We start from the raw sequence: 22,331 nt of genomic DNA, 5'->3' as shown, positions 1-22,331 counted from the left end.
TATACCAACAATTTTTTAAATGCTTACCTAGGTCCTATGTTATAGAGATTTCTATCAACTGATCAAACAATGTAGAATTACACTATTTATGACCTGTAAGGTAGCATGTATGTGACCTTAACCCCAATTTAAAAGCCCTGCTCCCTCAAATGTCTTCTTTCATGTTCTTCTATATCTGACTAATCCTGTTCTCAGCCTACATGGTGAAATTCAAGTATGCAGTATATTTCTAAATCATAGGTATGGAATTGTCTTTTCTAGGAACTTTTACAAATGAGAGCTGCCTTTAAGGTCTCATGGACACACTAGCTTTTATCAAAGTCTCTTCCAACTCTATGCTTTTCTTATTCCCAACATTCATAATACCTGGAGCTGGAGGCGTATGAAGAATCAATTCCTTGCTGGAAGGACTACAGATTGAGCCCTTGTAGGCTCTTACTCTGAAAGCATAGTTACAGTTGCTCTCGAGATCTGAAATAACTTTACTTGTCCCACACACTTCTACCTCATTCCAAGACAGCATTTCATCATCTCTGTTAATCTTCCGATATTCAAGGACATAGCTATCAGCTTTATCCTTCTCTGGATGGTGCCAGTTTATCAAAGCACTGTTATAGACTTTGCTCTGTTCCTCATTGATCTCTGGCACATCTATTCCTAAAAGAATTATGAAATAGAAAACAATGTTAAAATATTGTTATTTCAGGACTTTTTTCCTCAATAAAAATGATGTACTGACAGTACTGCAGTGTTTTCTGTACTGTCCAAGAATTTTCTGAACACACAATACTATGCCTAAGAAAAGGAGAAACTCCTGCGATTTGCAACACCATGGATGGACCTTGGGGACATGGTAAGTGAAATGAGCCAGACACAGAACGGCACATACTCATTGCATGGTTCCCCTCATGTGAGGTGTCTAAGGTAGTCAGATTCATAAAATCAAAGCCTAGAGAAATTAGCAGTTACTAATCAGCAGGCATAAGGCTTCAGTTAAGCAAGACACTCAAATAAGTGCTAGAGATCTGCAGTACAGCAGACATCTACAGTCAACAATACCGTCTCATATACTTGGAATTTGTTACAAGGATAGGTCTCATGGCAAGTGTTCCTGCCACAAAACTAAAAAAAAAAAGAGAGAGATAATAGACAATAAAACAGATTTTAAAAGGTTTATCTGTGTTTACAAAAGGGGAAAGAACAAAAAAATAAGGCATTCAAAAATTAAAAGACCCTATTTTACTTTAGGTTGTATTAAATCTGAAACACCATAAAATTAAATTCTTTATGCCTTCAATGTCCACCTACTGAATAATAACCCTGGACCTTGAGATTTTTAAAATCTATGTCCTTTTTAATTTATTTAAAAAAATATTTTAATAAAAAATTTAAAATCTAAGTGTGGTGAATATAACAAATAAACTTCAATGAAACATTACACAATTTTCTTTCACATTTTCTTCCAGAGTTGCAAAGCACTTTAAAACGAATACTTCTCATCTAAACATAACTTTTTTGTTAAGAAAATCAGAAAACTAAGTAAAACACACACAAAAATCTTAAGAATTCAAAGGTAATCACTACAGTAACTTTGCGCAGATCTTGCCTGTTAGTTTTTTCCCAGTAACATTCCAGAGCATGGATGTATCAACATTTAATTGCTTTCAGAAACGTGTTTCTAATTTTTCCTAGACATACAATAATTAAAATATCACAGCTAAATTTTTGTGCACATCCATAATCCTTTCCCTAGAATAAGTCCAAAAAGCTTAGCTGCTCAGATTGTAAACAAACACACATTTGCACCGAATCACAGAAAATACGAAGTTAGTCTCCCTCTTTTCCCATCCCTCAGCTGTATGTAAGCAACATGTAAGCACAACATGTACGTACATTTATGCAACTAGATGTTATCCAGCCACAGTGAGATCTGGAAAGTCATTCGAAATACATTTTAAAGTGAAAAAAAAAAACAACTTAAAAGTTTAAAAAGCTAGTTACAAAATAGCATGACTAGTATAATGCCCCATCCCCAACCCCTTTCTTTCTCTTCTTGAAACACAAGTTACTGAAAAAATATGCATGCAGGGAAAATGAGACCATCCATCAGCCGCAAGCTGGGTGACTTCTTTCCATTCTCACCCAACTGTTTTACTGGCTTTGTTACTTGCTGGGATAACCCAAGGTTACCCACCCTCAAATTCATCTTCCCAAACAAAGGGACCTATTGCTCCTAAGACAACTAGATGTATATGAAAAACAATTCAAGTACATCTTTTACAAAAAGGGGAGTGAGTATAGGAAGTAAAATCAGCATTTGAAAGAAAAATACATTTCAAAAAATAAGATTACCACAATAAACAAGTATATACCTAAAAGGAGATTCCAGTGTAGATTTGAAAATGAAGAAGGTCATAGTAATAATCCTTCAGAGCTTTTCCCAGAACAAATTTCCTTTGAATGCACAAATCCAAACATCTAATTTGGGGATTGGGGTGCAGAACCCTGTGTAACTGAAAACTTTGGACTCCCCAGAAACTTATACTAATAGCTACTGTTGACTGGAAGCCTTGCTGATAACATAGCAGTCTATTATAACACATTTTGTATGTTTATGTATTACATATTGTATTCTTATAATAAACCAAGCAAGGGAAAACTTTTTTCAAATTGTCACAGATCTCCAAAAAACTGTCCACTATTGATAAAAACTCACATCTAAGTGGGTCCTCACAGTTCAAACCACGTTGTAATGAGACTGTAAGTATGCCTTTCTAAAAACTGTAACTGATCGCCAACACTAGAAGAGAAATCTGAGAGTCAACCAGATGAGGAGAACAGACAGAGACAGGAAGGACTCCCCATTGGAGCAGCAGGAAAACGTGTGCTGTGGTGGGGGGACTAGGTCCGCCAAATTCCTATGTTAAGTTCCAACCCCCTGGTACCTCAGAATGACTGTATTCAGAGACGGTCTTTACATTGAAGTGAGGTCCTTAGGGTGGACCCTCATCCAGTCTGTCTAATATGACTGGCGTCATTTTGCTTTGGCAGCCCTAGCTAACTAATAATACAGCAAGGCAAACACTTAAACATCTTAGGAGTCAGCGTTAGCCTGCAGACACCATATCTAGGTCTCTGCCTAGAGAAACTCACATACATGTGCACAGAGAAACACTGATGAAGATGTCCAGAGCCACTGACAATAGAGAAAAAGTAGAAACAAATCATCTCTCAGGAGGGAAATGATTTACATGTAAAATACAGCTTCAACCAGAATTTTGTGTATTAACATTTAAACTTAAATTCTGTTAAAAAGCAATACCAATACATAAATGTGATACCATTTACACAATGTTTAAATACACCCAAACCAAAATATTATAGTCTGTGTGCATCGAAACATAAAAACATAAATAAGCCCTGTATTGCCCCGGAAGATGACTGGTTAGCCAGAGATGGGTAAGATTCCTCAAGGGAGGAACAACCTAAGACAGGCACAGTCACAGGGGGGCCATCAGGTGAGAAATTGGGGATCAACAGGGGTGAGGCTTAGAACCTCACCCCCCCTGTTTTGAGAGAAATCTTCTGCATCCGTGGATGTTTAAATGCCCTTGTCTAGCTTGGATTAACACTTAGTCTACAGGCACACACCTGATCATCTACATTTGCTCTCTTACAACACTAAACTATGTTTTCTACCTTTATCTTGCATCTACCTACCACTTCAGCATTTTATTTTAAAAAATAATAATAATATTAATAAAGGGAGAAATGTGGGATTCACATATAAATCAAGTATAAAAATCAAATGAATATTCATATTTGACCTGATTGTTTATAGTTCATAATGCGTGATCAAAACCGAAAGTTTCTGTGATGAATGCCCTTGTACTGTTCACCATGTAACTTATTCACTATGTAAGAATTTGGTCACCATGTAAGAACTTGTTTGTTATGCATCAGAAGATTGGAGACTGACGAGAATTAGGCTGGGGGTGGATTAATGATTGTGCATTGAGCATTGACTCCCCTATACAGAATTTTACTGTTGTTAACAACCGTTTGATCAATAAACATGAGAGATGCCCTCTCAAAAAAACAAAAACAAAAAAACATAAATGAGATGTGATTTTTAGGACATCATGGTTCTGGACAACTAAGATGCTGCTTCATAATGTCAAACTAAGGGGCGCTGTGGTTTTTCTACACAATACAAATTCAGACTAGAGAATGAGGTTTTGCCACTCCTAACACTTACCGCTGGAGAAAAAGGACAATTCTCCCAGAAGTTCTGTTTGCTTAGCCGTATTAACAACATAGTCTTCAAAAGAAGTCTGGGCCGCAGGTCTAAAGCTCTTCAAGGATTCCGTCGCTTTCTGTATTCTGCAGACAGACATGTTTTATATAAACATGATTATTTAAAAAGGCACATCAGACTAAATATCTGCAGTATGATTAACAAAAGACAACCTCACTCAACGTCCAAGTTAACAGGGCGCCGAGAGGCGCTGCGCACAACACAGCACTGGGAACCGCTCAGACTGAAGCGTCAGCAGTTTTAATGACATCGCTGCGGAGGCTCCAGGTAAACAGCACAATACCTGGAGTGGAGCTGTTTTGCAGTCTGTACAAAGCAGGGCTGGTCCGTCTCCTTAAGCACTTCCTGAGCGTATCCCACAAGTCCATTGTTCTCTAGAAGCCCCTGATATTCTTCCATTTGAATCTGAAATTTGTCTAATCTTAGTTTCTTAGATGCATCGATTGCTTTCAAAACAGATGATTTTTTCTCTTCCAGAATTTCAAAGAGCTCTTCAAAATGTGTAACTGCCTCTTCTTTAGCCCTCTCTCCATTACGCTATGAAACAAGCAAAGCGTTACCTCACCTGCCTAATAAATCCCAATCTTTCCATAAAATAACCACAATTCAGCAAAACAACCCCAACTGTTGTAAAGAAGATAGATTTTGTTTCACTCTGAAATTTTTGGAACAATAATTTGGCATCAGATGCACTTACCAAGGAATGATTGTCAACTTTCATTTGGATAAACTTTGTAATCTTATAATATCATATTTTCCTTAAGCTTTCAATCTCCAAAGTCCAGCAATAAACAATTCATTCAGTGAAATACAAAACAACCTCCTTGTGTACAAAGAAACTTGAAGCAGAAATTAATTTAATCAAAGACAGGAAAATAGAATTTTGGAGTTTTTAATTCATTTCTAAGTAAGGAAATATTTGACCTTTTCCACCCTATTTTAGAAATTAAACCATAGCCATGAAACTTAGTAAAATGATGCCCCCTTTTACTAAGATATTTAGAAATGTAATTCTTCTCTTTGAATACAATTTAATTATAATTAAATCCTATGTGGCTTTATGTAAATTACTTAATATCTTTATGCCTAAGTTTTTTCTTCTGAAAACTGGGTTTAAGAGAAACCATTTAGGTTTTTGTCAAAGAGCAAAAAAAAGATTATTTACATAAAATGCCCACCACAATGTCATATATTCTTGATACACACTATTTTCATACACACACAGCTATTCCTCTAGTCTAAAATGATCCTATCCGTAGTGCTTATTAAACATTTTGAGTATCTACAATATCAGAGATCAACTTGATTTGCAAATAAGACCAGCAAAACATTTCATCATTACAGACCATAAGCAGCAGCCAACGGAAAAAACGTCTTCAAGAATATTCTTCAAAGCTGATAAACATATGGCTGAAGTGCACTGTGCATTTTCCAATGGCTTCCAGCCGACATTTATAATGAAAGGAAATTTTTTCCAGATTCCCTTCTTGGTTTCCTAAGTCCCAAGAGCCAATTTTTTTTTAAGAGTTGGGGTGGGTGTGTGGTAGCATCACAGAGGTTGGTGACATTTTGGTAGTATTTCAATGAAATGATTCAGAAATATCATTATACATAGGTAAAAAAGGAGATTTTTTCCCCAGCTAAGTGTATTATAGATTAAAAAGACAGTTTCACAATCATCACTGAGTAAGAGTTAAGAATGGAGACAATTCTCTAGTTTCTTACTGATTAGCCCATAAATGCAGCATAGGTCAAAGGTACACAAAGCAGTGAAACCATTTCTCCAGGATCCCAAGGAATCATTGTCCACATGAACACGTGACGCCTCGGTTGCTCTATTTTCAGCCTCCTGAGCGACAAACTCAGAAATAGGTAGTGGGTTCCCTGTATTTCCACAGCACTGAGAGAAGCAACAGAGTGAAACAAGCCTAAAATGAACGAGAATCAACCCCTGCCAGCTGCTCCCTTGGGGGCAGTTTGCTGTGCGGGGGGATTACACCAAACGGACAAAGCCCATAAATCAGACAAAAGTATGAAAAACAAGATCCCACTTGTAAATTACAGGGAAACACAACTTCATTAGGCAAGTGAATGCAATCAGTGAATATTAGAAAGAGAACAGTAAAAACAAAAAAGCAATAGTAAAAACAACAGCAAATTCGCATAGATTCTCAATAATTTGAACCCATTTTTGGAAAAGAAAAAGTTCACAAAATAGCAATCTCAGACTAGCCAGGATACTTTCATATTGAATTGAAACTTTTAAAACTATCAGGAATAATGGTTCTTTGGTCAATTTCAAATAGAGAAAAGAAACAGGCATCAAAAGCCAGTGAAAGGTATTTGGAATTATAATAACCCAGTCCTATCCTCTTTTATTATATATTTTAAATGTTGCCAATTTTTCTATTTTTTACTGAAGCATAATATATAAACAGAAACATACATGTAAGTGTAGAAATTGATGAATCTTTGTGAACATACCCATGTAACCAGCATGCAGATTAATTAAAAGCTTTACCAGTCCCAGAAGCCACCCTTACAACCTTTCCATGCACTAATCTGCCCCCTCTTAAGCACATTCTGGTCCTGAATTCTAACACAATCCACTGTCACCTTTTCTGATACTTAAATAAATGGAATCTCACGGGATGTACTCCTTTGTATCTGGCATCTTTCTTTCAATGTTACTGAAAAATTTTTTCTACACTGTTGCACAGAGTTGGAGATACTCATTCTTACTGCTATTTACATTCCTGTTGATGGACATATTTGTCATTTCCACTTTGCAGCTATTAGGATAATGGAGAGATGAACATTCTCATCATGTCTTTTGGCAAGTGTATGTCAGGTATGTACTTAGGAATATCTGGAATTTTAAATAAACAGGGTCCCATCTACAGATAGTACATTTTTCAGATGTGATGTCAATTTCTGTAAAATATAGGTAATTGCAAAAGCTATCATTTCCCCTACATTTCTAATTTTGAGACCTTAACTGCCACGTAGAGTCATTCTCCATTCTGTGCTCCAGGCCCATCTCGGCTCTACCTGTACCACAGCACTCTTCACACAGCTTTGTATTTTTACCCTGGTTTTCCTCCCACAAAAACAGGTGAAATCTAACACAACTGTGGATTCCAGCTCATATAATACACAGGATTTGATGAATCAACAAATATCTAGGCAACAAATGAAAAACACACAAACCAGTTTATTAACACTTACCTCCGTTTCTTTCATTAACAAATTTAGTTCAGAAATTTGACTCTTCACCTGGCTCTCCTTGCCAATAAGGTAATCAATATCCTTTGAAAGCTTTTCCTGTTGGAACATGTTAATAACACAAGTAAGCAGAAACAGAAGTTAAACAAAGGCCTTTCAGGGTTAGGGTTTTCTGTACACAGTGCAGCCTAAGATGAACAGACTGTAAAATCAACCTCATTGGTTGTCATTACCCTGGGGTGAATGGCCTTGAGCATAGAGGCCCAAGGGCAGAGGAGCAATTAGAAGCAGGATGGGAAGAAGAACAAGGCAGTGATGCTCAGATGAGTCACGAATCCTGACCACACAAATGGCATGTTTCTGTTGTCTCATCATCACTCCAAAAAGGAATTGAGAAGGGCAGCATTCAGTCTTGTCTTCCATTAGCTTTTTTAAAATTCACTCTTACACACACACACACACACACACACACACACACACACACACACACAAAACGAACAGCATCAAAGACAGGCTCTTCCCAAATAATCTTCAGAGCCACTCTCACACACACACACACACACACACAAAACAAACAGCATCAAAGACAGGCTCTTCCCAAATAAGCTTCAGAGCCACTCTCTCACACACACACACACACACACACACACACAGACAGACACACACACAAAATGAACAGCATCAAAGACAGGCTCTTCCCAAATAATCTTCAGAGCCCAACGCAGCCTAGATATGCATTAAACAATTATACAACACATGATAATGAAAATACACATTTATAAAAATGGAGCTCATTAAGCTTCCAGAACTTACTGAATAACTTGTTTCTCAAGTAGGCATTTTGAAATTAGTGTAGTTTACCACAGAGATGTCATAAATTTTGATGCAACCCCTAGTCTAGCTCAGAATAAATAGTATGTAATATGCCTGAAGTGTTTTAAAAAACAAAAACCCCTGATGCACTGTGGGATACAAAGTTATAACAGACAAATTGATTACAAGTCTAAAATAAAATAAGAACCTCCAGAAAACATCTCCTATGCCACAGCCCTAATAGGAGGATCTCAGCATTTCTTGGTCACCTGCTGATGATCTGAAAGAAAAGGGTGGGTAAGAAATGAGCAGCAGCAGAGATCCAACTTTAGGAATTGAAGAGTAAGTTTCCCACCTCTAGCATCTTTCTCTTCGTTAACTTAGACCATGTTACAGGGTAAGAAAACCTATGCAGAAACCAAAGTGACGGTCTCTGGCAGGACGCATCTCTAAGTCTTTGGACACACAGCCATCAGTGTAGAAACACAGCACATTTCCTTGATGGCTCACTGAAGGGACACAGGAAGGACCCATTACATAGAGAAAACAAGATTTCTGAGTACTAAAAACACAACAGGACCAGAAAGAAACTGTCAGATGTTAAGGATGGGAAGAGACAAAATCTCATCTCTTAACCTAGCACTTTACAGATGAGGAAACCAAAATTCACCGAGAACAAATATCACAGAGCCCGTAGCTGAACTAGAGCCCTCCTCGGTGCAGAGTGCACTCACACTACTCCACAGGCTGGGAGGTACTTCCTCAGTACCAAGCTGCAAGAGGGGGACGTTCCCCAGTACTGTCCCTGGTAGGCCCCTGCTGGGACCGGAAATATGGGGTGCAGGTGGTGGTACTCTTTTTAGCTACAGTAGAAAAAAGAATTTGCCCATTTAAATTGAGGTGGGCTTTGGTTCTTGCCGGAGTCCAGCTCCAGCGGGGGAGTGTGACGCCCCAAAAGATGAGATGGAGTCGGTGCCCAAAGAGACAGGACACAGAGTCAGATGGAGGTGGTCTCTCGACAAAGTGCCAATGACAGCTTTATTTATACCATTTTGCACAAGGATATGATCATTTTTTATTTGTTCTTTTGATTAACAAGCATAGGCAAGCTTTTTTCTTTCTGTTTCTTTCTAATCTATATATGGTTAGCCAAGTGTTAGGTGATTTTTTTTCTGTTCCTTGACCTAAACTTTTCTGAGCAACATGTACTCTATTGTGTTTCTTGTTTCTATGCAAAGCGGTTTCTAAGTAATGCATGTGACCACAGAAACGTGCAGCATGTAGCAGTGACTATGGAGTCTATCAGCTCAGGGTGAAATACAGGCCACTCACTACTACAGTTAGCTAGGCAGGTATCATCATCTATATTTTTAATGCAATGGGTACATTTTATCTCCTCATAATATTTATTCTATCGTAGGTAGATGCAAGATAAAGATAGAAAGCATGATTTAGTGCTGTAAGAAGGCAAGTGTAGATGATCAGGTGTGTGCCTGTAGACTAAGTATTAATCCAAGCTAGACAAGGGCAACAAAACATCCACAGGTGTAGAAGATTTCTCTCAAAACAGGGGGGGTGAGGTTCTAAGCCTCACCTCTGTTGATCCCCAATTTCTCACCTGATGACCCCCCTGCGACTGTGCCTGTCTTAGGTTGTTCCTCCCTTCAGGAATCTTACCCGTCTCTGGCTAACCAGTCATCTTCCGGGGCCATACAGGGAAATGTAAAGCTGGTAAGTGAGAGAGAAGCAATATTGTTTGAAAAGGTTAGCTTTTTACTTCTTTGCAGATTTATGCCCTGTGGCTTCTATGCCCAGCACTTGTCTTGAGGTATCTTTACCACTTGGAAGAATTATGATACTTGGTAATTTCACGTATGAGGCATGAATTCTAGTAAAGCGCTGTAATTAGGAAGGAAGAAGAAAAGCTATAGAAGTAGCAAATAGAAGAAAACATGAGAAGATTAAGTATCAGACAGGGTTATTCTATTCAATATTCCCTCATAACTCTATTTCTCTAATTTTCCTATAAAACTCTTCATCACTAATTTCACTAGCATTGCACACAAGGGGGGCATTCCCACTTGGTGGAGATGGGGCGGTCAGTGTCTGACTAGCAACCTGCAGGTTTTGTATTCCACGCCAAGATCGCGATCTGGCCCCTGCGTGTTCCATCCTTCAGGAGCACTGGCCTGAAAAGCTTCTGGGAAGTTTATGTTCTCCTCCTTCCCATGCTGTTTATCAAAGGTTAGCTTAGTCTTTGGCAAAAAAGCAAGCAAAAGCGAAGCCAATAGTATAATGGAGAAAAACCAAATCCAGGTGGGTAACAGGGGGAGCCAGCTGCGAAGGCCCCTGCTTTGTAGGGAGTCTTCCTCCAGCCTGAGCTTCGCTACACAGCTTGAGCAGCATGGCTCCCAGCAGGTTCTAAAACATCTGAAATTATAAGTGCAAAACAGGCTAGAGAAGAGCGGGAGGAGGAATTGAGACACAAGGTCCAGAGTCTAAGAGCAGGTCCACCCCCAGCGAGCTGTAATGCTCAGCCAAAGTCTCTGACCAGCCGCCGCCTCAACCTGAGCCGGCTCCAGGCTTCCTGCCCCCCTCGGACCTAACAGCCTGTGTCAAGACTAGATGTGCTTTAACCAAGAATCGGTGTGTCCATATACGCACACCCCTCCAAAATGCATGAGCACCAGATACCAGGCACTGAGGGTAAAAGTAAAATGTAAAACGCCAAGGCTCCCACCTTCACAAGGCTCACCTACCAGGGCACGCAGTTTTAATCCTTCAGATCTGTTAGAGCCCCAGTTCTCTGGGAATGGCTCAGAGGCTAACTGCTCAAGGACCCCAAATAGCTCGAAAGCATTCTTCTAGAAAACCCACCAACACCCAAAAGTGGAGAGGCAGAGTGTCTTGAGGTATAGCTGGTCTGAGGGGAGCTAGCAAATACCCAACTGCAGCCCCCTTTCGGGATAAAACAGAATTCCAAAGCCTTACCAGTACCAGCTGGTCAAGGGGGAGAGTACACTGGGGTTTGCTATGGAGGCAGGTGGGCAGGACTCCACTGAGCCCCTAACAGAGACTGCCAGCAGCAGGACAATTCTCTTAGCAGTTCACCCCAAAGTGCTCGCACCTTCCAGAATTGAAAGGGAGCCCTCCACTCAACAACCTGGTAGGAGTGCCAATGAGAACAGCACGGCTTTCCTGTTAGCAGCCAGATGCAAACGAGGCCGACGGGAACCCAGCCCCTGCCCCAGCTGTCCCGCAAGCAGCAGGCAGAACCTCTGTGAGGCCCACTTCCCTGCTCCCTGCAACACTCAGCAGTGGAGACAAACTGGTAATATAAACCTGTACCACGCAGTGCTTCAGCTTAAAACGTAAAACCCAAAGAAAAGGAGATCGAAGGAGATCTGTTGGCTACTTTTGGCAAACAGGCACATCTAAATAATCGTCATTACTAGAAAATGAAAAAAATAGAAAAATCCATTATAGAGTCTATTAAAAAGAAAAGTTTGACACATAAACGAAAGAAGTTAACAACAGATGTAAAAGATAACTTAGGTAAACTTAAGTGTTTACTATTGTTCAAAGATTTACTCCAGGTAACAGAAAAAAATGTTGGGCAGCTTGTGTCGTATCAAACCAGTAGGCAACAGAAAGGCTATCAGAGTTCAATTTAATTAACAAACAGTGGAACTGCCACTGGAGAGCATAAATGAGTAAGAAAGACAGTATTAACTCTCCCGTTTGGAAAAAATTGAGAAACCTAATAAAATATAAGAAATAGTTTTCAGGGTACTGGACATCAAGAAACAGAAAACCCCGAGAGATGAGAAATGAGATGAGCATCTGCCTGCCTCCTGCTTCCTGTCTGGAGAAGTTTTCCGCAGCTGGGATAGTGGGCAGCTCAGAAGGAGCCGGGGTCCCCCATGAGTAGGGGTGATGAAGCTGAGCCCAGGGAGGCTAGAGTCTGTAAAGCATAATAACTAACAGACAGCTATGGAAAGAACTCCAGAGATGACTCAGCAGAGTACTGATCAATTCACATGTGTGAGCAAACTGCCAGAGGCCAAGGAAAGAACCACCAGAAAGGATGAGAGGGGAATCACTCTAGAAGCTGACGTGAGGCTGGTAATAATCCCTGTTCCCCACCACTCAGACAGAGAGAGAGGGGGAAAAAAACCCTCAAAATTCATAGGGCTCCAGGAAGAGTAAACAAAAGGTTTCACTTCAATAGTCCAGAAAAATTAGCCTTAGAACTAAATGCTGCTCTGTCCTGCCTAACAAAGCTTAAAAGTAGAACCAAAAAGGAACTGTTTGCAAGTAACAATCACATACCAGAAGAAACTCAAGAATATCTATCTGCAGCATATAAAAAATCCAGTGCCCACAAAGGTAAAATTTTAATACCTGGCAACCGATCAAAGCTTGCCAGGTATGCAAAGGAGCAGGGGAATACAAATCATGATGAAAAGAAACATCAGTCAGAACTGACCTAGGAATGACAGATGACAGAATTAGTAAACAGGAACAGAACGATTAACCCTGTAATCCACGCATTCAACATAGATGGAAAACTAAGCATGACAGACACGCAAAATGTAAAATGTAAAACTGCATATATAAATGAAAATTAGATACAGAACAAAAAATTGAAGTAAATTGTTAAAGACAGAAACAAATATAAAATGGGTGGTAGATTTATGGATGAATTAATTCATTTTTTAAATAACTTTTAAAAGCAAAAAAATGCCATTATACCACTGCCTACTTTGCAGATTATCAATCAAGTTTGAAAGTTTTAAAAGGAAACAACTCATTGTATTTGGTAAGAGTCCCACCAGAATACACTAAAAAGTTGATCTAATTCCACAGGTGAGCAACAAGAATCAAGTGTTTTAAAATAGCCACTGTCCTTCAAAGTGGGTCACTCCCAAACACACAAGCAACATCACAGGCATTGGGCTCACTCAGGGACCGTAAGGAAGTGTCCTTCATCCCTCTTTCCTCGCATCTCTGACTAGCACATCAGTATGACAAAGCAGTGCCTGGTCAGAAATACTGGCAACCCAGTATTTGTAGATCAGACTGACACTTTACATTGTTAACTCATCTCAATACAACAACAAGCCACAATTTTATAAAGTTAAAGGCATAAAGTAAAATAAAGGTAGAGAGAATCAAAATTTACCTCCAAAAATGAACAAGTCCTACCTTTAAGGTTTTGTAGGCACTGCTCATAGTGGTCACACGGTGATTGGCATGATTACCACCCAACTTACAGAGATGACAAACCGGTCTCCTACATAATTCACAGTACATGTTTATTCTCTCTGTCTCATGTTCTGGGCACATTAAAACCTATTGAGTGAAAAATAAAAGTGTGATTAAGAATTACCATGGCTGCTGAGTATTCAAGGTCCCAAAATACAAAAATTCCCTTTATAAAAGCATTAAAGCCACTTAAATGAATATGAGTATAAAAAGAAATAAAAGCATTTGGCCTAGCATATGAAAATTCTCTATAGTAAAATTACTATTTTTCAGTTTGAGGGTTCAAATGATTAATTAAAGTATGTCAATATTAATTTTCCTAAACTTGGTGATAAGAAGGTGAAAACCTCATTCCTAGCAGACTTAAGGGGAATGCTTACCTAAGCCTAGAAAGGCCTCCTGCTCACATGGACTAGGCAGTTCTTAATGATCCTGATGAATATTCTTATAAGACACCAGATAACAATAACTTATGAGCACCCATGGCCTCATTATCCTCACAAAAAAATTGCTGTTAAGAGAATCTTGGTACACTTTATGACAAAAGATTCCAGATGTTTGCTTTTACATATTAACTGCACACAGACTGACCGTATTTAGAACTATTTTGCTGATTTAAGTTTGTACCTTTTTATTTAACTCTCTAGACTATCATAAGTACATTTGATATTTTGTGTAAAATAACCCTTTTCATTTGGAAGAAAAGGGAGATTCTTTTAGACTAGGTGTTAATGAAATCAAGAAGTTATCCATGATTTCAACAGTTTAGATTTTAAGCAAGTATAACTGGTCTGGTAATTTAGAGACAGTCAATCAATAAACAAGTAAATAAATAAGTAAAGAAGTCTGGTATGAAAAGTTCTAATACCAGTGTGCAGGTCCAGAGTAAAACAAGTGGAAAAGATTTCAATTTTTTTCAGCATGCCCAAGTTCCTAGATTCTCAAAGCCATGACATAAAATAAAATACAAAGTTTAGTTCTCTGCATGTAATGATCACAAGAACTCAAAATTAGAGGCAAATGTTCTAAAGGATAAGGGACACCCTTTCAGGATTTTACTATATTGAATAACACTAATGAACTGAAGGAAAAACATGTTTTTTTCTCAGCGTAACTTAGTCCCATTTTTTTGGTTCTCCTTTATCCATCTTTTTAATTGTATTGTAAATAAAAATAATGGGACTGCTAAACACTCAGAAGTTTTACGCACAATTTCATGAATTCTTAACTCACAAAAACCCAAGCCTAACATATTCATTTAATAATAGATTCTTTCATGATGGAACACTATTAGTCAATTTGATTAATCTTTTAAAAGAAACATTAAAGCAACCAGGTTGAAGTTATAAATTTTAAAAAATCTGTGACCTTGAACATTTAAAAGGAGACAGGAACCATAAAAACGGATTACAGACTATTTGCTGCCACACTGCATAATTTAAAGAAAGAGTCATTCAAAATGTGGAGGTGTAGATTGTTTTTGTTTTAATCTACTCGTCTTACACTATTTAATATGATACAAGAAATAGTTCATAGTTTCAAGGTAACTTTGGGACATTTTTTTCCATTTTTCTATTAAAAATTGGAGGTTTTATGCTAAAAATAGATTTTCATACACAAGTTACTAAGTTATAATCTTATTTAATTAAAAGAATTAGTTTTTAAAAACCTCTATTAATCAGAAAGTAGTCTAAGTGAAGACATCCAAAAACCACTCAGCTTTTTGGTCACATCAAAAACAATATATAAGGTTCTTTTGAGCACAATTATATAAATTACCCAGAATATTTAAGAAATGCAAGTTTTACTTCAGATATTATGTAACAGTATATCACAAGCTTCAAAGTATTAGGCTGCCATTACTCTTACTTATTCATAATAGAATTCTAGAATCACACATGTCAGAGAAATGTTTCCCAATCAAATCTTTTAGACAATTATGGGTTCATCACACTAAAGCATAAAAACTTTATAACTGTAACTATTTCAATCTCAGAGAGTTCTGTCTGCCATAATCCAACCTTTCTTGTTACTCGGTTATCATTACAAACATTCATGTGCTATGTACTTGTGCTGTAACGAGTGAACCATACTGCTGCCTCCTAAGCTGTGGGGAGCTCTAGCAACATACTAAATCGCTCCAACTACTGGTCCTTAATATCTTATACAGGCTTCTGAAGCTATTTCCTGCCACACCACCATCAAGTTCAAGACTTGTAATAATTCCTTTTACAATATTAAGTTTAATACTCTAACTTAAAACTTCACTTACCTTGGGTCTAAAATTAGTGGTTGGGCCCACATACTCATGCTGAGCTTTTATAGTTCCCCAGGGATGATAAATTTTGAAGCACTCATTGCAATAGCTTGCACTACAGTCCATGCAACTTTTTGTGGATTCTTGAGGTGGCGGTTTACAAAGATCACACATAATGGCCGTGGCTGCCCTGGCTGCCTGCCGATATCTTTCAACGATAGTTTCCAAAGTGAAATTTCGGAATAGGCCATTGATTCCTCGCTCTCCAAGATCCACACCGTGCTCACAGCCAGGGCAAGGAAAAACAGTTGTTCTAGGGGTCAAGGAATTGCGTTTCCAGCCTGTGTAATCAATAAGCCCTTGTTAGTTACATCAGTAGGAAAATGAATAGGATGAAGGAAAAAGGAATGATGCTTTGGAAAGATATGTATCTAAAAGTATATTCCAAAAATGTAATACTCAAAGTGATTCCATTTGAATCAATTTGTATTCTGAAAATGCTTTTTTAAAAACTGCTTTTCCATGGTATAAAAAAGACAAACCCAAGTTATTAAACAAATCAAAGAGGAAAGGAAAATTATTCTAAAGGGAATCCCATTTAAACCATATTAAATCAAACAGATATATGGACAAAACATACAGTACAAGACTACACAGGGTCAGGATCTTTTGAAATTATATAATTAACACTTATAGTTATATATATATAATATCCAAAGGAATGTGGCTTCCATTTAAATGAACACAGCTTTGGCTGACTGATAGGAAATGAGTTCATACATAAAAAGCACAAGAGCCCTTAACCCAGACTCCATGGATAGGCTCCAGAAAGATCCAAACAGTTTTGCTAAATATTTGAAATCATATGCAAAATTTTACATCTGTATACATTCAGGTTAAACAATCCACAGGTTTTATGAGATTGTCAAAGGAATATGTGACCACAAACTTGTTAAGAACTACTGTATAGAAGGCTTCCCAATGTAGTATTGTTTTATCTGGAAAATACAGTAAGCAAAATCATTAGTTAGTGGAGTGTAATCTATAAGAGTGAAAAACTCATTCAAAGACCTAGAACCTAGTGACTTTAAAGAGGAATCAACCATTTAGTATCTTCTTATGACCTGGAAAAAAGAATCATTAAGGTTATTTAATTCAATAAGCCAAAAGCTACAAAGCATTACAAATAATTTTACAATATATACATAATACAATAAATGACCTTGAACACTACACTTTTGTTCAGCATCTTCCTTGGTTTATACATCAACCAATCAAAAAATCAAACCATGGCAGCCCTTACCCACAGGCTTACAAGAATCCCGGGTGTCCGTTTAACACAAGGGCATGCATACCATCTTCCCTCCCTTCATTTATAAACCTATTTAGTTTTGGTTGCACACAGAAGAATCAGCTATATATCATCATAAACTTCTTAACCTATGGCCTTCTTTCAGACTGCCATGTATCCAGTACCAAAAACAAATGGTTAAATTCAGGATAGCATATTTAGAAAAGGTCTTCAAGCAGCTGTACTAATATTGCCCTGGCACATTACCATCATCAGTGAAAAGACTATTTTAAGATACCTGGCATGATATCACTACAGCAGCCCCCAACATTATTTACTTGAAGTGACTTCACAGCATGCTAAACAGCATTAGGTCCTGAAAGCTCCTTATCAACATACATGCAGAATATTTTCAGTATCTTCATTTAATGATATTTTTAACTCTTATATTTTTCAACATACAGAAAATGCATACCAAAAAAAGCCCCATAAAAATTTGAAAATCTTGCATAAGACAGATTCTTATATTTCAAAAAACATGCAACACAGTCCAAGATGTTCCACAATTCCACAACACAGCAGGCATATAATGAATCAGCAGCAAAGCTACTTCCAGAACACATGCAAATGAAAACGTTGTTTAGGGAAAAACCAAGTTAGGTAATTCTGGAAGTGCTAAAGTGCAGTGGTCAAGTTTAAACAAATGGAAATTCACATTTAATTGCATGCTTCCACACGTGACCTACGTGATAGAAATTAAAATGGATAACTGATGTCAACAGTCAATGTTTTTAAAAATGTATTTATGAATTGAAAGGTGTGGCCAATTAAGTAATAGGACAAAGCAAAATTAAACCATGACAACAAAATCACACTTCAACATGTATGCTGGTGAAACCCAAATTTTGGTCTTCATGTTTAGAAATCTTAAGCTGTTTCATCCCTTTTCTGTAAACCTTGCTTACCTTATTTTTACAACAAAAATAAGGGGTAAAACATCACACTAAAAAAGGTGTCAATACAACTTAGCTGTTTTTCTAAACAGAGTGCTAAAGAATTTACATTTTATTTCATGTGTCTTATACTCAACAACTGTTTTCATAAAAGCAAACGAGAATACATGTTCAAGACAATAAAGTAGGCCAGATCTAAGGATATTCTCGGGAGGTAAATATAATGGAAAAAAGTCAAGATACCAGAACTAAGAATAAAACAGTCAACTTCATATTCTCTATAGCCGTGCTGGCTGACACAATAACCACCAGCCAAATTTGACTACTGAAATTTAATTAAAATTAAATTTAAAAGTCAGTTCCTTGGTTGTACCAGCTCCATTTCAAATTCTCAAGAGCCACATGTGGCTAGCAGCTAACATACCGTACAGCACAGGGTCAAACATGTCCATGACCAGAGAAAGTTCCTTCGGAAAACAGTGCTCAACATGGCACTAAGAAACAGAAAGTAATGATGGCTCAGAAAGGGAAGGAAGCAATGTAAGCCAAGCAATGCGATATTATATGTGGAGCTGCATTTGTGGAGCCAATAATATGTGCAAATTATTTGAATACAGTCACCTTGCAGAATCCATTCTTTTCCCCATATACCTTTATTTGCTTTACTCTCCATAAACCAAAGACAAGTTAAACAAGTATAAATCATGACACAATTTTAAAATGAAGACTCCAAATAATCTTCATATTGGTTTAGAGCAAATCCTCCCAAAAAAGTCAGCTTTCAGTCATATGTTTTACCATTTAAATATCAAAAAGATCAAGTATTGTAAAATAAACATCAAAGAGAAAACCTTAAAAATAAGTAGAAGTCAGTCAATTCATAACAGGTTCAAAACCTCTGCTACTTGCATCCGTTCCCATATTCTGCAAACAACTTCTCTCCTGTCCCCACCCCACCTGGCCAGTTAGTGCACCACCTCTCCCCATGCTGGGCACTCACACTGGGGCTTCTAGGTGTTTGGCGATGGGCTGATGCATATGGCCACCTTTGAGTTTCCTTCAGCACATTCTAACCTCCTAATGCCCCTGAGTTAAATTTACCCTTTGAGTATTACTATAAAACCTGAAAAATCTTTTCCTCAACTACTATCTGAATCAAAACCAGGTGATATGCAATTCACTTTTTTAAGCAAACTACTCCTACCTTTCCTCCTAAGTTTCAACACTTGAAATTCTCAGACTCACTAAAGCCTGTAAGACAAAGGACTACAGGTGGCTTCTAGAAGTGACTCTTAAGGTTTGTATAAGGGAGCATGCAGAGAAAGGTGAGGAAGACAGAAAAGGGATAACATTTCTGGCATTCATTTCCTCCAATAAAGTATAAGGTACCACCAGCATTCCACAAAAACAAGTAGCCAATTTTACTTTAAAGGTCAACTGGAGTAAAAAAATAAATAAATTAGTATGATAGGTTGGCCCATCTTTCACACAGAATCAAATATTTCAGAAAGCCTAAAAGAGCAGTGCACATTATTTACCCACAAATGGGAAGGACCTCGATGTTAAAACTCAAATACTTGAAAACCAGTAACAAAGACAAGACACCATAGAGCATAAAACAAAATTATTAACTACAAAAATTATCAATACCTTTAAGCAAAATTTTAAATCCAGAAGAAAGTACTGGCTTATTTAACCCTCTCAAAGTAGCGATATGGCTGTAACGTGAGCTTTGTTCCATTAAGTAAATGTAAAGGACTTTTAAGGATACTTACATACAAGAGCTAACAATTGGGATATGTCATTTTCTTCAAAAATAGTTTGTCATATTGCATACTGTGTATCACACTGTATATTGTATTATACATTGTGTATCATAATTGACAAAATACAAGCACTAATAATCAGTGTTCCCTTTAAAAGTCTCAGAACTTCCTCGGTAATTTAATCCTGTTGACCTTTAAGTCATTTCAGCCCAATTTGTTCACTTTGTACAAAATTGTGAAGACTTGACCACTGATGTTTTAAAAACCTCATTTAGACAGGGTTGTTTACATCTAACACTGCACTGCCTGCAGCCACACAAGCAATAAAGCATTTTCTACCTCTCCACCCCAAAGACCTCCGCTGGGATGCTGTGAACAATGAACAGAAAGTTGGATTTAGAATTTCATTTCAAAGAGAAGATTCACAACTTGTTAACAAAAGATAAAGCTGTAACTGTGTCTTGCACATAACACAATTATTGAATTAACAGTAAAAAAAGGGGTTGTCCTGGTACACACGGTATTTATGAAGCCATCACTGTGAAACACTCATCAAGCTTGGCACTGAGAATTAATCACTGTTGGTGTAGCACTTATGAGACCTACACTATACCTTATAGGTTTGTATCTTTAAACATCAAATTATTGGTGACTTGAAAAAACACAGGAAAGCATCTTTTCATTTTTTTTACTGATGTAAACCAACACTGTATACAAACATTACTAAAACCATCTTCCTGACAAAAGGAAATACAAAATAGGAGCAAAGCTTGCATATAGTGAACAAAAATGCACAATAGAGCTCTTTATTTTTACATAATTTAAATGCTACTGTGTTATACAGACAAACCCTATTCTTTCAAGGCACCCTCTCATTTTTAAAAATCTGTCAAATGGTCAATGTCATACCATCCAAAAGGAACATGTGAGCCAGAAAGTGTAAGCCACATATGCCGTTTAAAATTTTCCAGCGGCCAGATTAAAACAAAAAAAAAACAAGTGAAATTTTAGTAATACATGTTATTTAAAACAATATATTCAAAATACTATCACTTCAAAATGTAATCAGTGTAAGAATTATTAAAGAGCTATCTTCTTCAATCTAAGTGTTCAAAATCCAATGTGTATTTTACATGTACAGCACATCTCAACACTGGCACATTTCAAGCCCTCAGTAGCCACGTGGCTAGTGGCTACTGTACTGGACAGTCCAGGTCTAATTAGTCCCTTTATTAAACCACCGGCAAGACTAATTTTTAGAATCCTATTCCTCCCACACCAAAGGCTCAGAATAGTTTCTGGCTTCCTGCTCAAGTATGTCTAAATGAAGAAAAACAAAAATAAAAAAGTCTGCCAGAAAGAAAAGCAAACATTACTTCTCTATAAATTTATTTCTGAATCTACCCAAAGGAAAATTATAGGCAAGTGACCCATGAATGGAGGGTAAGTAGCATTGTATTTGTAATACAATGAATTCTACTACTTGAAAATTGTCAGGAGAAGGAGATCCCCACTAAAAGTTAAATGCATTTGGTAAAAACCTGCAGGAGTGATTGCCCTACAAGCAGCATTCTTACCCTCTCACTGTTTTACCTTATTTGTTATCTTGCTCTGTGTGTTCTTCTAGATGAAGGACTGTGTGTGTTCATCTTTTATGAAGCTCTGAACAATGGGAGACTAAACGCCTCTTAAAAAGAGGAGGGGTGGGTCTATCTTGTTAAGTACTCTTCAGTCATGTTTGGTAACTTCAGTAATTTTTTGAAAGAACGAATGCAAATAGTTCTCAAAAAGGCACAGAACTTCAGGGCTGGAGAAGATAACAGCAACTCACATATCAACCAGCCCAACATACCACCCAAGACTGAAATCCCCTCCACAATATCTGTAAACCATGGTCACTTATCCATTGTTTAAAACAAAGACTCCGAACACTGACAGTCCAAACTCAGGTTAGGTCAGAGTCAAAGATGTATTTGGGCTGCCGTGCCCTATGCTGAGCTAGCATGGTCTTTTTAAATTCAAATGGAAGTAACTGCTAACGTTTAAAAAACTCAAAACCACTATCAGGTTTTGGGTGGAGGGGGTGCAAAACGGTAAGTCCGACAATGTAGTACACCCAAAGCCACATAATAATGCCCTAGTGCCAAGTGGCAGTAGCCCCTTTACACAAGGCGTTCATTCTAGTGTCCAGTCCCAAATCATGCCCCACTGTCTCCAACAGCAGAGGCCCGGAGTCAGCTGGCTGCTGACTCTTGGACTGCTGGTCTTTTTATAGCAGTTGCATTAAAGGGAAAATGAAATATTTACTGTCTTTATATCAAAGAAGTAAAATGAAAAGAGGGTCCTTTATTTGTGATGCCCAGGACCTGTTTCATTAATGTACCTATTTGGCCCCTATAGCATCTAAATTTGACCCCTAATTTAACTACTTCTAATGACA

General features: G+C 37.7%; 1 protein-coding gene across 5 annotated transcripts in view; it reads right to left on the bottom strand.

Annotated features, from left to right (window-relative positions):
- The window catches only part of TRIM36 (tripartite motif containing 36), a 41,702-nt gene that overhangs the window by 5,489 nt on the left and 13,882 nt on the right, over positions 1 to 22,331 (bottom strand). For 3 of the 5 annotated variants that reach the window (XM_073222188.1, XM_037020061.2, XM_037020063.2), the window contains exons 3-9: positions 20,231 to 20,260; positions 15,897 to 16,222; positions 13,565 to 13,711; positions 7,547 to 7,642; positions 4,602 to 4,855; positions 4,259 to 4,383; positions 367 to 657 (exon numbers count right to left, since the gene is read on the bottom strand). In XM_073222188.1, the coding sequence (XP_073078289.1) occupies positions 367 to 657; positions 4,259 to 4,383; positions 4,602 to 4,855; positions 7,547 to 7,642; positions 13,565 to 13,711; positions 15,897 to 16,222; positions 20,231 to 20,260 (1,269 nt within the window). The remainder of the gene's footprint in view (positions 1 to 366; positions 658 to 4,258; positions 4,384 to 4,601; positions 4,856 to 7,546; positions 7,643 to 13,564; positions 13,712 to 15,896; positions 16,223 to 20,230; positions 20,261 to 22,331) is intronic. The other 2 variants (XM_073222189.1, XM_073222190.1) reach the window with 1 other exon arrangement.

The sequence above is a fragment of the Manis javanica genome, chromosome 14 (genome assembly GCF_040802235.1).
Source record: "Manis javanica isolate MJ-LG chromosome 14, MJ_LKY, whole genome shotgun sequence".
Lineage (NCBI taxonomy): Eukaryota > Metazoa > Chordata > Mammalia > Pholidota > Manidae > Manis > Manis javanica.
The sequence above is the reverse complement of the archived record's forward strand: the minus strand, read 5'-3'. Positions and strand labels throughout refer to the sequence as shown.